This window comes from Phymastichus coffea, unplaced genomic scaffold (genome assembly GCF_024137745.1).
Source record: "Phymastichus coffea isolate CEN01 unplaced genomic scaffold, Cenicafe_Pcof_1.1 PCOF00075, whole genome shotgun sequence".
Lineage (NCBI taxonomy): Eukaryota > Metazoa > Arthropoda > Insecta > Hymenoptera > Eulophidae > Phymastichus > Phymastichus coffea.
The window spans coordinates 1281909-1296564 of NW_026706886.1; the positions used below are offsets into that span (position 1 = coordinate 1281909).

General features: G+C 37.5%; 1 protein-coding gene across 3 annotated transcripts; it reads left to right on the top strand.

Moving 5' to 3' along the window:
- Positions 1-48: 48 nt before the first annotated feature.
- Positions 49-13808, top strand: LOC131668187 (poly(A)-specific ribonuclease PARN-like). Of its 3 annotated transcripts, XM_058942128.1 has the most exons (12): positions 49-787; positions 1331-1544; positions 1607-1882; positions 1984-2269; positions 2342-2463; positions 2529-2752; positions 2826-2895; positions 2967-3022; positions 3111-3197; positions 3262-3451; positions 12063-12166; positions 13506-13808. In XM_058942128.1, the coding sequence occupies exons 1-12, from the start codon at positions 769-771 to the stop codon at positions 13613-13615; spliced, it is 1758 nt and encodes a 585-aa protein (XP_058798111.1). In that variant the 5' UTR covers positions 49-768; the 3' UTR covers positions 13616-13808. The 3 variants fall into 3 exon arrangements, with proteins under 3 accessions (XP_058798111.1, XP_058798112.1, XP_058798113.1); XM_058942129.1 differs by lacking the exons at positions 12063-12166; positions 13506-13808 and adding an exon at positions 3690-4178 and having other exon boundaries at positions 51-787; XM_058942130.1 differs by lacking the exons at positions 12063-12166; positions 13506-13808 and adding an exon at positions 4499-4799 and having other exon boundaries at positions 52-787.
- Positions 13809-14656: the final 848 nt, after the last annotated feature.

Sequence of the window (14656 nt, forward strand, 5' to 3'; positions counted from 1 at the left end):
AAATATCAAATGATGACGAATAAAATAAATGATAAATAATTGATACTCCTGACGTTCCACTAACTCATTTTTATTTTACTGTAACAGTTTCAGCCATTTTGAGAAACTTAATTCTCCAATTCTTTTCAAGCTAAAAATAGTATAATATAATGAATATTTGTTGTCAACCATTAACATTTTTGTAAATAATCTATAATTAACACTCAAGAAAAAACACACATATGCCCGCCAACACACACACACATATGTATACATGTAGTATATAAGTGTGTATCTGTTGAACTAAAGATAATTGGCATCAAATTAACGATCATGATTTAATAACTGTGGTAATAATCTAATAAAGTATGGAGGAAATATATCCAATCAAGTTAATTTTGCCGATTAACGGCAAGTCAGGGAAAGACCCGCGCAACAGCATTGTTTTAAAATGAGAAACGTTCACCGCGTCAAAAATGTCGGAATGTCAAAGCGAGTGCCGTTAGAGTGCGCGGGAGTGCCTCTCTCTGATGTGCCAGTCCACTGTCGTACTGGAACGTTTGTACGTTGTACGTGCACGAAAACGAAAACATTCGTTGTTGCTGAGTCGCTAGAAGAGTAGAAGGTACAAAGAAAGAAGCATTACAAGAAAAAGAGGCATTCACGACATTTTGGACTCGAGCAAATCAAAGACATGTCTACGGGCAATTTTGGTACGTAATTGAATCAAGAATCTACGTAGAAGAGCCACGAAATTAAGACTACAAAGCAACGATACAGTGCAACATCATGGAAGTCACTCGTACAAGTAAGTTATTAAAATATTGCTATTTACTTAAGTATAAAAAACTAACCTTGGCATGCTCGTATAATTAACTCATTTATTTATATAAGAACAGTACAAGCAAGTCATTAAAAATTATAAAAGAAATCTTACAGGAAATCTACTAATTGGAGGTTAGAAATTGGGACACTACATGTGTCAAAATAAATAGTGTCAGTGTGTACGCGCTGTACATGACAATTGTTCGATCGCCTCGATGACGTGACTAAACACGTCCTGATTTTGACCTTGGAAACCGGCCTCTGGGAAATTTTGACTCGCTTCGCGATTCTTTTTTAGCTGACGCGTTGCTCCAATTTCACTTCAGCGATGTCGACTTTTCGCGGGCTTTTGCAATACGTTACGTTATCCGATGTTTCTTATTTTCAATGGTAACTTGAAGAAAACAGAAGTGTTGATTTCAGTCTGTCATTTCAGTTATGAATGTATTCTGATGCTGACAATAGTATTTAAATTTCGAGATGTTTGTAAACATTTGTACTTTTAACTGATTTTATTAAATTTTAGATTTCCAAAATGTTCTGGCAGAACTAGATGACGTTTTGCAAAAAGCGACCTTTCTAGCAATTGATGGTGAATTCACTGGGTTGAATTCTGGACCTGATGCCAATGCTTATGACACTCCAGCTCAGTACTATACTAAATTGAGAAGTGGATCTATGGACTTTCTACTTGTACAATTTGGCCTAGCTACATTCACATACAACTCAGAAACTAACAAGTAAGCCAAACCATTTTTGCTATGAAAATTATCAATAATAATAATAATATTTTGATTTTCAGGTACAGTCAGAGAGCGTATAACTTTTATGTGTTTCCAAGACCTTTTGACAGATCATCACCTGACTGCAGATTTAAGTGTCAAGCTTCCTCCATAGCTTTTCTGGCTAATCAAGGCTTTGATTTTAATAAACTCTTTAAACAGGGAATTCCTTATTTAACAAAAGACGAGGAGGATAAGTTAAATAAGAAAATGGAAGAGAAGCAAAAGCTACGAGATGAAGGTTTAGATCTTATTCCAATTTCTGACGATGATAAGCCTCAAATTGAAGAAATTTGGTGAGAATATGTTTGATTTTAATGCTTTCAAACTAATTTGATTCAAATTATGAAATTTCACTCGAATATACGATTTGTAATATTTTCCTATATTTTTAAAGTGCTAGGATAGATAATTTTATTGAATCAGTAGAAGAAGAGCTTGTATTAGACAGATGTAACGCTTTTATTAGGCGACTTATATATCAGGAAGTACGACAAAGGTGGCCAGACAAAATTAGGTTGGAAACAAAAACGGACACTGGAAGTATGCCTCATATTATTGCATATAAGCTAGGTAACAAGGAAGATGAAGAACAAAAAGAAGCCGATAGGCGGGAGAAAGAAAAACTTGATGTACAAGAAGCTGTAGGACTTAGTGCTCTTTTAAGAAAAATTGCCGATTCGGTAAGTTCAATAATAGACTCCTTTAAAAATTCATAATCGTTTTATATACAATAATAAATCTTTATATTTCAGGGTAAGCTTATTGTTGGACATAACATGTTACTCGATTTATGTCATATAGTTCATCAGTTTTTCGGTCCTCTACCTCAATGTTACTTAGAATTTAAATCTTTGGTACACTGCCTTTTCCCAAGGTTGTCAATTTTATATAATTTTAAATTTCATGAAATTCTAATTATTAATTTTATTTGCAATTTAGACTTTTAGATACAAAAATTATCTGCCAGTCGTCAATATTTAATACTTCAGTACCTTCAGTTCTCGATTATCTAATAGATCATTTACAAGCACCACCTTTTTCGATACCCGAGATGGAAAACGTAGAAAATCGAAGTTATAAAATTTCAAAAGATAAATTGCACGAAGCCGGGTATGACGCTTATATTACAGGACTTTGTTTTATTGCATTGAGTAATAGATTAGGTGAGACTAATCGTGATTTCTCTGAAGTTATCTTCCTACTCAGAAATTTTTATGATAAACTTATTATTTGCAGGTGCTATACATACGCCATCGGAATCGGTAGTTTTAGCAGATTCTCCGCTATTAAAACCTTATTTGAATAAGTAGTGTATTTCTCTTTTTATTTTTAATAAATACTAGGCAAATAATAATCAGTCATGAATTTATTTTTTAGGCTTTTAATAGCAAGGTTGAAAGATATACCTTTTATTAATCTTGCAGGCAGAGATCGTAAGTTTTTAATTATTTGATAATATTAATCTCGCAAATGGGAATTTACTGAAACAAATGTTTCTTAATTTCTTTAATTATGTTTCAGCTAATCCAAATAGAGATCACGTCTTCCATATTACGTTTCCTAAAGAGTGGAAGTATAGTGATTTAACACAGCTTTTCAGTCCATATGGTAATAAATAATAAGAGAAATAATGTAATAGATTGAATAATATTAATATAAAATATATTTTCAGGAGGTGCATATGTGGCGTGGTTATCAGATACCACTGCTTATGCAGGTTTATATCAAAAAGAACAAATCAGTGCTGTTATAAAGGATTTATTCAAATCTACAAAATATAATTTACAAAGATATAAGGAACATCAAGCAAGTTTACAGAACGAAAAGCCAATAAAACAAGAACGAAAACGGAAAATTTCTGAGTAAGTAGTAATTCAAATCATAATTCAATGTGTCAGTTGTAACTAGAAAGTAGTTTGAATAGGCTCACACATTTTTAATTAAGTTTCTTACTTTTTAATCTACATTTAATGTTTTTCATTCACCTCTAAACTATCTTAATACAACTTTAACTTTGTTATGTGTTAGTTTCTGTAATAGTAAACCATTCAATGTTTTAATGGTGACAGATATTACATAAATATATATTTCAATACTTAGATTAGAAACTGGCAGCCTTGCTGGATCTATTGGGTCTTATTGTAGAATCATGTAAAACGCCTATTGAATTTGGGCAGTAACTTGACATCGGATGCACGTCATCTCAGCCATAAGTGTGTAGAGGTTCAAGAAAGTCCATATATAATTATATTTTTGTTAACGAATAGACAAATATTGAAATATTTGTGTGATAATTATTAAGCATTACGCTTTTATTTTTAGTTCATTTTAAATAAGTTTTTTTATTTACATTTGTATAATTTCACTTTTAACACGTGATGATTCAATTATTATAAATGGAAATTTTATCGTACCAAAGTTGATTTATCAAATAGAATATGACGGAATATATAGCTTTTTTGTTCCTCGATAAAACAAAAATTTTTTTATTTTTGAAAACATTACTTTTTAAACACACTTTGTTACTTCGCTTTATAATTTTCAGAAGAAAATTGATTGATATGTTCTGATACATATTATGTACTTGTATACCACGACCATTTTTTTTATATAAACATTGATTTAAGTAAATAAAGCTGACTTTGTTATATGTAGACATTGTTTTTTGTAAGTATTTCAAATAAGATTCACGATTGTCAAATCTCAGATTCTACTCTAAGTTCTTTCAATAGTTTCAACAAAAAATATCGTATAAACAAAAAACCGCTAAAATCTTGATTGTGGGTAATGGTATCAACAAAATTAATCATTAAATAAGAGAAAAACAACAATAGTGTTGCATGCTATACGTCAATTATAAAGTGAATCTCGTGTTCATGTTAAGAATTGATTTGATCTTGGTTTCGTAGAAAAAAGAAAAAATAGTATAGATACTACGGAAGAGCGTACTACGAAAGGGAGCAATCAGACCACAAGAAAAACCAATAGCAACGTGGACGAGAGCTTCTTAGATACACACGACACTGCGATAATTTGAAGCTCAATTGTTTTGTTTTTTTATTACAAAAGTACATAGTTATCTGATATTTTTTTAAACTGTAAACGATGTACATAGCATTTACAAGTGCCTTCAACACAAGGCTTTTAACTTTGTTGATACCTCGCACGCAAGGAAGATTTTTTTATTAAAAGACTTTGTTAATTTTCTACCTCGAATCGTGTTTTTTTTCTTTCTAATCAAAATATCCTAAATTTCAAAATGCGCAATCCGATCGATAACCATCCAATTCTCAACATAAAGCTACAGGATTTTCCGTAAGAATTTAATACTTCCTAATTTCACGCTCAGTGCAAGCTACATGCAAGTATAGTATATCCATCAGTAACTAGGATAAATCACTGGTATATATCGGAGCCTGCGCGCAAAAGCTCAATGAAGCCATTAATCATTGGATTTATGTACATCCGCATTTATGTTTTGTTTTTCTGCAACGCCAATATCTGAGCAGTCAGTGCAATAACTCGTCGATAGTCTTCGGCGCCAATTTGAGCAATTAAAATGGTAAAAGCCTGGAGAGCATTGCTGTGTGAGTGTGTTTATATATAGATCGAATCGCGGGAGAGCGTGCGTAACGAGAGCCTCCCTTATATCTTATACTGGACTTCAAGAGATCAAGCTTCCGCCGAGAGCTTTTATATCGAAATATTAGCGTCGTTACCGAGCCTCATCGATAACCGCAGCAGCACTCGTTACATGCTTTAGTGCTTGATGCACGAGATCTCCTCCGGACAAATGCAAGCGAGAAAGAGAGAGAGAGAGAGAGAGAGAGAGAGAGAGAGAGAGAGAGAGAGAGAGAGAGAGACCGTTCTTCGCCGAACGGGCCTGCGTTGACAATTTATTCTTGATAGTATCTGTCTTTTTTTTATACTTTTTTGTTTCTGGGAACTAACTATCAATTTTATTCGTATTTGCCCTTTTCCTTTGAGCGTACATTGTTAGGTCGTTTGATTGCTAGGTACTTGAGGCTCTATCAGATTATTAGCTCAATCTTCGTATTTATTGCTTGCGGTATAACAATAATTTTATAATGATGTCGTTACAGATAAGTCAACTATCATGGAGCGACAATTTTTTCATTTACTTTGATACGTGTTTCTGATTTTGGAAAAGTTTGTGCAAGAACACTTAAAAAATCTAGCTACTCTCGAACAAATTACATTGATTATTGTGTCGCCAATTAAATAAATAGTGTTACATATATATATATTTCTTAATGCCAATTGAATATCTAATTTAATTGTAAATTCGTAATTACAGATATATATGTATATATTTACGCTTCAATTACATTCCATCGTAAGAACTTATGATGAAAATTAAGTGATCTATTCGGGAAAGCAAAGTAAAATAAAGAAAACCTCTTTCACCTTGGCAAACTAAACCAGTGGGCTTCCAATCGCGTTCATTATCGCGACCGCACTTTACGCGCAAATAAAAGGCCAGACTTGTCGTCTCTCTCTCTCTCTCTCTCTCACTCTGCGAGCTGGAGGTATTAGGACTTGATTAGAATAATGCAACACGTCTGAAATAACACTCACTTGCGCGCGAGCTCGCATTCAGATCGTGTGCACAAGGAATGCAAATGTGTGTGCGATGTAAACCTGATAAAAAGGGAGATGAGGACAAGTCCGTCATTAGCGGCTTTAGCGATTTTGTCTTCGGCCAAATTAATTCATTCCTAGTTATAATTCTAGCTACCGAGCGAATTCTTTCGGAATTTTATTGAACGGGTCGATAAATTATTTTCTTTTAAATTTTAGAATTGCTAAATTTGAATGCAGCTTGAATAAGCAATAAAATTAACACCTGTCGCATTATCGTCAGCGTATATCTGCATCATTTGGTATGAATAGCGTACGTGTTTACCGTGATTGATTAGCGAAGAACAAAACGCAGTTTAGAAAATGACGTGATAATTGAAATGATAATGGCAATCGATGGTCTTTTTTCAATCTATTGTAATGAAAGTGATTTATGAAAATGTATATTTTTCTACTTAAATAGGAAGGAATTGTTTAATAATCAAAATAAGCTCAAAAAAATCTAAAAAAATAAAAGGAAATAACACATCTCATTAATTCCACAAATTAAAAAAACCGTTGTAGAAAGTAACACCCTCATATAAAGCTACTTGCGATAAACGAGACTTTTGCTCGTCATTCAATTCTAGATTCAGTCAATTTAGCGCCCAATCAAACAGCGGGCATCCATTGGAGAATGGTCAAAAAGCATTTCCAGCGAGGACTGAAAATTTTCCATTTTCACGGGGCGCGCGGATCGTTGCTGCTCCCGCGGCGAAGTGCGAAGAGAAAACCGGTTGCTCGCTCGCTCGCCAGCCTATATATCGACTTCCTCTCTCTCTCTCTCTCTCTCTCTCTCGGTGCGCGCGCTTGCCGTTGAATGGCGCATACGCTCGGGGCTTAAGTGAGCCTAGACTTAATCAGAAATTCACGAGACAGATTTATGTACTCCATTCTTTTGCTGCTGCTCCCCTTTCTGCATTCTCACAATTTTTGTTTTGTTCTCTCTCTCTCTCTCTCTCTCTCGCTTTTTGCTGGCTGTTGCTGCTGGAATCTACTTGCAGCACGCGTTGTTTAATCTTTATTTGATGCGCAAGCTTATCGGCCTCTCTGCGTAAAGTGGAACTAGTCTCTTCCGCGGGAGCTTTGAAGTATCTAATTGATTGTCCGACGATTATAAGCGCGCGCTCGCGTTAATTAGAATAATCGTGAAAAAAAGCACGCGCGCGTATCTTTTCTCAGAGAGGATTCTGCCGTTAACACGCGATAAGGATTTCGCTTTCTCTGCTGCTGTTGCCGCTGCTGAGCGCTGCTGAGTTACTTCGATGGTTTTCTGAGCAAAAGCCATGAAACTTGTGGTCTGTTTTGCTGTTGTTGCTTGACAAGACGTCTGTCGGGTCTGATCGGGTCAAGAGATTGACACAAAGGACTCGTTGACTTGATTTTTCCGCGAACGACCGAGGTTTTCCTAATTTTTTATTTGGCGATGCAATAAAGTCTATTGGAGGTTTTGTAGTTCGTTGTGAACACATATTTATTATAAAGCCGAAATGATACGGAAGTTGATTTGCATTAAGTGCATAGGGCTTGAATGAGGCTTATCTTCGTATCAGTAGACGCAAACAAATTATAATACTCGCTTGACGTACTTCAGTTTGAACGTTATACAGCTGCTAATACAGATACAGCCATTAATTTCAATCGAAGTAAATTGCAACACAAGTGCGCAAAAAAGGCTTATCTCGTTTCGCAAATTGAAGTTATTTGCACTACAGCTCGCACGACTGTGCAACATTACAATGGGAGAAAGAACAACAGCAAAAGATCAAGGCTTCATAGCCAGGGAGATCGCTTAGCGCGAGCATTTAGTCGAAACAAGAAAAAGTGTAGGTTATCCTGATTATTTTTTCGTTTTTGCGCGAGCTGGCGAGCCACACGCGCTCGATAAGCATCGGCAACAATGTAATACACATTTCTCGGGGCGCGAGCGCATGCGTCTCTTTGCCTGTAGCTCGAACAAGGTCAATCTCCGCTCGTGGTGTTTTTCCGTGTGTGTGCGTGTGTGTAATAAATGTTAACGTTGTATCGACTGGCGCGAATGTTGCGCTCACGCGAGTTCACGCGCGATTTGTATACAATCTTCCGTCCATTCATTCGCTGGACCGAGAGCGTCGCGATGTTCACGTGCGCGCGCGCACGCACGCGACTTTTCAATGCTAATGCAGCGACGAAAAATCGGACCGACCGAACGAAATTAAAACGCCAAGGGCGCGATTTTTCCCGTACTTTGCCTTCGTGACTAATGACTGTGGTAGGCTTGGCTTTTCCGATCGGTAGATCATTTAAGAATGTACTTTGCTCCGTTGTCTCGTTGCTGAAAGTAAAGAAACACGCTCGAGGGCTTTCCGCTTGAAAGAGCGAGAGAGCAAAAAGGAGAGTATACGGTTGACGGCTGGCTTCCGATGCAGAGAAAGAGCTAGTGTGCAGCGCTAATTGAAGGCTCTTGAGTTTGAGTCTTTCGATTTCAAATCGTTCACGCAATATTTCAGATTTTATATAGGGATGCATACTGGCGTAGCTTGCATTATCTAATGATTGTTTTTCAGCGTCGAGCGCAAGATGGACATGTCCACCATTTGGAACATAGTTCTGGAAAATGTCTATTTATTACTTTTCAATTCTTACGTTCGCTTAGCTTAGGTATTTTAATTTTTCGAAGGAAAATGAGAGAAAAAGGAACCGCCAATGCATCCTACGAGCGCAAAACTATTTTCAAACTTATGCATAATTCATGCACCGATTAGAAATTGTTCATTGGTAAAAATGAGTAAGTGCAACATAATTTGCTTTTACACGCTTCGTATCTTCAGACGCAAGAAAAGAAAATTTAGCCGAGCATTTAACACGCTTGTCTATCAGTATAGCGTGCATTAAATATTCAATGAGATAAACATCACAGGCTGCAACGCTTTATTTTTCTTCCCTCTGCAATTCAACGCGCGCGCGCGTACATTGATTGTTTCTAACGCGCGATAAAGCATAAGTATAACGGTGCTTGTCTTTTTTTGCTTATTTTCTTTCTTTCTTTTCTAAAAACATCGGCACGCACTCAATCATTGGGCAACTAATGCACCGATAACAAGTCGAGCGCGCGGCTTGCACATAGATTTGCATTAGATTCGCGTTAGCGCGCGCACAAAGGAGCGAGGCGTAGTGGTGAGCTGTCGTGTGCACGCGGATAGTTTGATTCGCACGACTGTCACTTCTTGAAAGTTCAGCGTGCTTAATTGAGCCGCGATAGCGAGTCGTAAATAGAGACGCGCGATGATTTGCGATCAAGAGAACAGCCGAGACAAATTGCGAGAAATACAAACGCGTAGTTAAATCATCGCTGGAAACTCGTAAATTCGACAAATTCCAAAGGCCCCGCATTGAAAAAGCCATAAAGCTTCCGATCGCGACCTTAAATTAATCCGACGAAGAGAGAAAGAGCGAACGAGCGAGCGAGCGAGCGAGCGAGCGAGCGCGAGAGCAACACCGGTAAATCGCGCTCTCGATTTTTCTGACACGCGCCGCGCAGATGCATGACTACCGGTAGTGTAGTAGTTGCCCCCTCGCGTGCCCAGTAAATTAGCGGATTCCTCTCGCGCGCGAAGCTTTTTCTTCTTTATTCTCCTTCTCTTTCTCCCGCGAGGCGCCTTCACCTTGCAGCACATAAACGCGCTCACTATTTTTCTTTTCTTTCCTTTGCTTTTTTTTTTTAAAGTTCCACACGCGTGCGCGCTATATGAGGGTTAGGATCAACTTGTATCCGCTTCTCTTCCTTTTTTCTTTCTTGTTGTTGGTTGTTCGTAAATTATACTTGCGAAATGTCGGGTTAGAATCCTTTTGTTTCTTCTTCTTTGTGGGTGCCGAGGAAATGTTGCGCGCTGTGAATTAGAGATTTCAATGAAGCTCTCCCTAACTCTGTTTAATCTATTTTTTAAATATTTTTATGTGAAAGAAGAGAGCACTGAGATCGGCATTGGCAAAGGTATCGTTTATGTAGAATATAACTTACAGATTATTTACATTTACGTATTATTAGTTGTATCCGGTTTCATGCAACAAACCGGTATAAAATCTGAGGTCAAGTTAGTATCATGAAAATATTTGATAACTTCCAGATTTTTTCGGAGCTCTGAAGCAATTTGGGCAGAGGCGATACAGGCATTTACTAAACACCAACAGTGAAAATAATGCCAGGTTGATTTTCAAATATTTGAATTTTGAAAACTGTTAAAATCTTAGTGAAATTGCCCATTAATTAAAATTGCGCAATATTACCCTACGGCCTTCATTATATTTTCTCATTTTGTAATGTTTTGCAAGGTGATCGATGAGTGTGTCGAAAAACCGCAAAATTATCTTGAAGGTTTTCTAATGTCATCAATTATTGCAATTGTCATGGTGGATTTTAGAAATGAAAAACAATTCCATGATTGCTAACGCTTGTTGCCAAAAACCCAAAACAAATGTGGTTGCGACTCTAAAGTTTATCAAGTATCATCCACAGTCTCGCATTCTGAAGAAAGCTGTGAATAGAATCTAACAAATCTTTCCATGAAAATCTTTTGAAAATTCTAAATCAGTCTAGAGTTCTAAGAAAAGAATTGCAGTAACAAGCACATTTTCGAAATTACCAAAGTGAAGTTTTTAAAAATGTTCAGTTCAATAGCTAGCTACAGTTTGATTATTCCTGGTTGCTTTCTTTCATTTCGCTGGCGATCGATGAAATATATAAACTCGAAACTAATGAACGCAATTAAAGCCATACACGGTATTTCCTCCGGCGGCAAAGACTGAAAAAGAAACATATGTGCGGCGGAGTACGAGCGCGTAACATCGAATTAAAATAATCTCGATGCTCACACTGAACACGGAGGACGATAAGGGAGACACCTCGGGAAATCGAAGTGCCGCAGGGCCTGGCGTAGTCTTGTACCGATTGCTCATATTTAATGTGAATTATACTTTTCTCGCTCTCTCTCTCTCTCTCCCTCTCTTGTAACCGTGCATATTCATCGCTGCGCGCAGTGCGCTCGTTGAATAATACCGCTGCAAATATATATTTTCCATTGCCAGAGGTTTTTGTAGCTCCGAAGACAATAATGCGGTAGCTTAGATGTTATCGCGCACGTATAATCTCTACTTGCCCTCGCACCAGTGTGTATTATAAACAGTTAATGAGCGCAGAATCATTTTGAGAATTTGCTTGACTATACATGCGCGATCGCAGCATATCGCGCATTCCAACAATATTTCGAGGCTTTATCGCTCGCTCGAGAGTACTGCAAAATTCATTCTTCATTTCCATTTCGCCGCAGCCCGCGAGTATAATTATCATACAGCCGTGGTCTGAGCGCAGATAAGCCGGAGAATTCCTTGCCGACTGTTGCTGCTGCTCTGCAGTCCAGGGCCTCGGCGATATTGATAACGAATAAATCGCGTCCGAAAAAAAGATCAGATCCTCGCATAAATATTTACCGCTGACTATTTCACTTGTAAATCGCGAGCAGTCCAGTTTTAATTGTAGGGAGGAGGGCTTTGCTAGTTGCCTTTTTCTTGCCTAGTTGTCTTTTCTTTTCATTCAATTTTTAATCAAATCTTAGATTAATTATAAATCTACGTTTCAAAATAATGCACACATCTTTTTTTATAAAGTTAATCTTGCGCATAGCTTAGATTTTGATATTTTATATTTTCCAGTGACATTTTGTCAATAGCTGAGGATTTACTTTTTGATATTTTGCAATTTCGTTAAAACTACAAAGACCATTGAATCGATTGCGTTAGAATGTGAAAGAACGTTTTGCGGATCGAAGAGAGATTAACTAATGTTAATGTTTGCAGAGTGGACGAGCCGACGTCTGAGAAACCAATGGCAGAGCCAGAAGAAAAGGACGACAGTTCGACTTCCCCCAAGGGAGAGGACGACGGTTGGGAAGTGGCAACAGGTAATAACACTAAAGATAGCTCAGCCGTGACGCGTCGACCGAGCAGCGACGACGAGTTCTGCGTGGTGCGTAAAGTTCGTTTGAAGGGCTCGAGATCATCGGCAGTACCACCCCCTCGACTAATCATCACCGCGTCGACGCGTTACACGATTCTCAGCGACCTCGACGACGAGTACGAGGAGGAAGAAGAGAAGCCGAGCCTGAAAAAAGGTTCACCGGACAAGAGATCGCGCAGGAGGAACGAGGCTCAAAAGAAAGCTAAACGATCTGTCACTGCGGGAGCTACCAAGTCGAGGGGGTGGATCACTTGGTCCACGTGGATCAAAGTCGTGCCGCTTCTTGGTCTACTTGTTTATCTGTATTATACTACTTCGGAGCTTGAACGCGACGGTCCTGAGGACTATTTTTATGCATAGTGGGCCTCGACAAGCTTGATCTTTTCTTTTTCTGTTTCCTTTTCCCACATACGTCAAATGGTATACTTATACTCAAGAACATTACAATTAAGAAAACAAATTCATTTAAGTTACTATCAGAAAGGGTTTTAGACTTATTTCAAGCTTTTATTTTCAACGTGAGATTTATTTGTTTAAAGGCTGGATATATAATAACGATTTCACGGAGTACAACCTGTGTACTTATACTGCACAACTACAATACGAACGTCCACAGAGTGTGGCGTCCTGCATTGTGATCTATTTAGATTTCGTCAATGACTAAAAGAAGCAGATTGTATGTTTTTATACACACTCATGAGATGTAAGTTTTCTAAGGAGATGCAAGAGATCTATTACCCAATTCGAACATTGAAATGTATTTTTAAAGCAAAATACGTACGACTTTTATAAGTATTTTTACATATTTTATACACTAGTTTTTAAGCTACTGTATGTGGTATCGAAATAATTCATTTTCTTTATGTTTGTATCGAGTTTACAGTTTTCCTAGAAGCTTGTTACTCGAATTTATTTTACACATTTTTTCCAATTCGACCTTGCGTTCCTTTGACAATCCTGTAAATGATGTCCTATTATGGAATATGCATTCACATACATTATACGCACAAAAAAATTAATATATATTTTTCATATTAGATTTTAGTTATTTAAGCAAAATTATTTATGTATACGCAACTGTCGAAGAAAAGAAAGACAGATCAACCGTGAGCGTATAAAATTAATTTATTTTTTTCTGAATTTGTGTTTACATGTACGCAATTTTTTACCGAGAACAATAAACTCAATCGTTTTTATTGTTGAACACGTGGACTTTGCATATTGTTATTCATAATAGTCATTCGACTCTTGTGTAATATTCCTTTTTCTCGTTGTTTGCGCAGGTAAACGCAGACGCAAGCGACATCGTACGCAGTCAGCGCTGGATCAGGAACCTGCTCCTAAGAAGGCTGATAATCGGAAAAAGTTTGCCGAAAACGATACGTGGGCTTAAATTGAGTTTTTTTGTAAACGACAAAAGCTGACGTATCTACTATCTGATACGGGCGTGAACATGTGTCTATTTTTCGAAACACTTTTTTGATTATTCCAGTCTCACGCTTTAGTAATTGAATCAACCGAAGAAATAAAATTTCTCGTTGTAACAATTTTTTATTGATCACTGACTGAATACAAATAAAACAAAAACCTGCCGCATTCTCTTGGAGTTATTCATTCAAATAAATACACATTGAAATGACTTGTTTGAAAAGAGGTAGAACCAGCAACAGATTCATTTAAAAAAAAGCTGTTCAGAACAATCTTTTCTGAGAATTTTTTCGTTGTTTACCGCTCGTAAATCCTCGCTTACGCATGTACTTACAAATCATTAAGTCGTCTAGCCGTAAATTCGAAAAACTGCCTTCACAAACATGCAGAAAATACGCCTACTTAGGCCGTCAGCGTTAAGGCAACTATCTTCAAAAAATTCATGCTTCGCTCGACAAAATACAGCCACTCTTTCAAACACACACATACACACACACACACGCGCGCGTAAATAACGGCCGACAGTTATATGAAGTTCTCGTCTCTCTCGTTCTCTCTCTCTCTCTCTCTCTCTCTCTCTCTCCGCTTCGCTTCTTCTTCGTTTGCTATATTAATAATGTACGAGCAATAAAGTCACCCAAGCTCCTCTTTCTCTCTCAAAGCCTGTGTTTATTTTGGCCGCGCGCTCACGTGTTTATTGGCGATGCCTATCGTTATATAGACACGATCACCTTTACGATCCATTTCCTCGTTTTCATCAACGATAAGCCTTTATATCAGTCGTATCGATTATTTCTCATGGATACCCGCGCGCCAGCCGCGCGCCAGCCACGCGGTAGTCTTCCTTTTCTGATTGACGAGGAAGAGCAGGCCGCGAGAGGAGCGAAGATCTTTCCCGATTGCAACCTACTACTGATAACGTTAATGCGGGGCATCTAGGCTGCAATGCCGCTGCAGATATTTTCACTGAAACGCCAGCTACCAATTTCGATCGAGGGATATTATC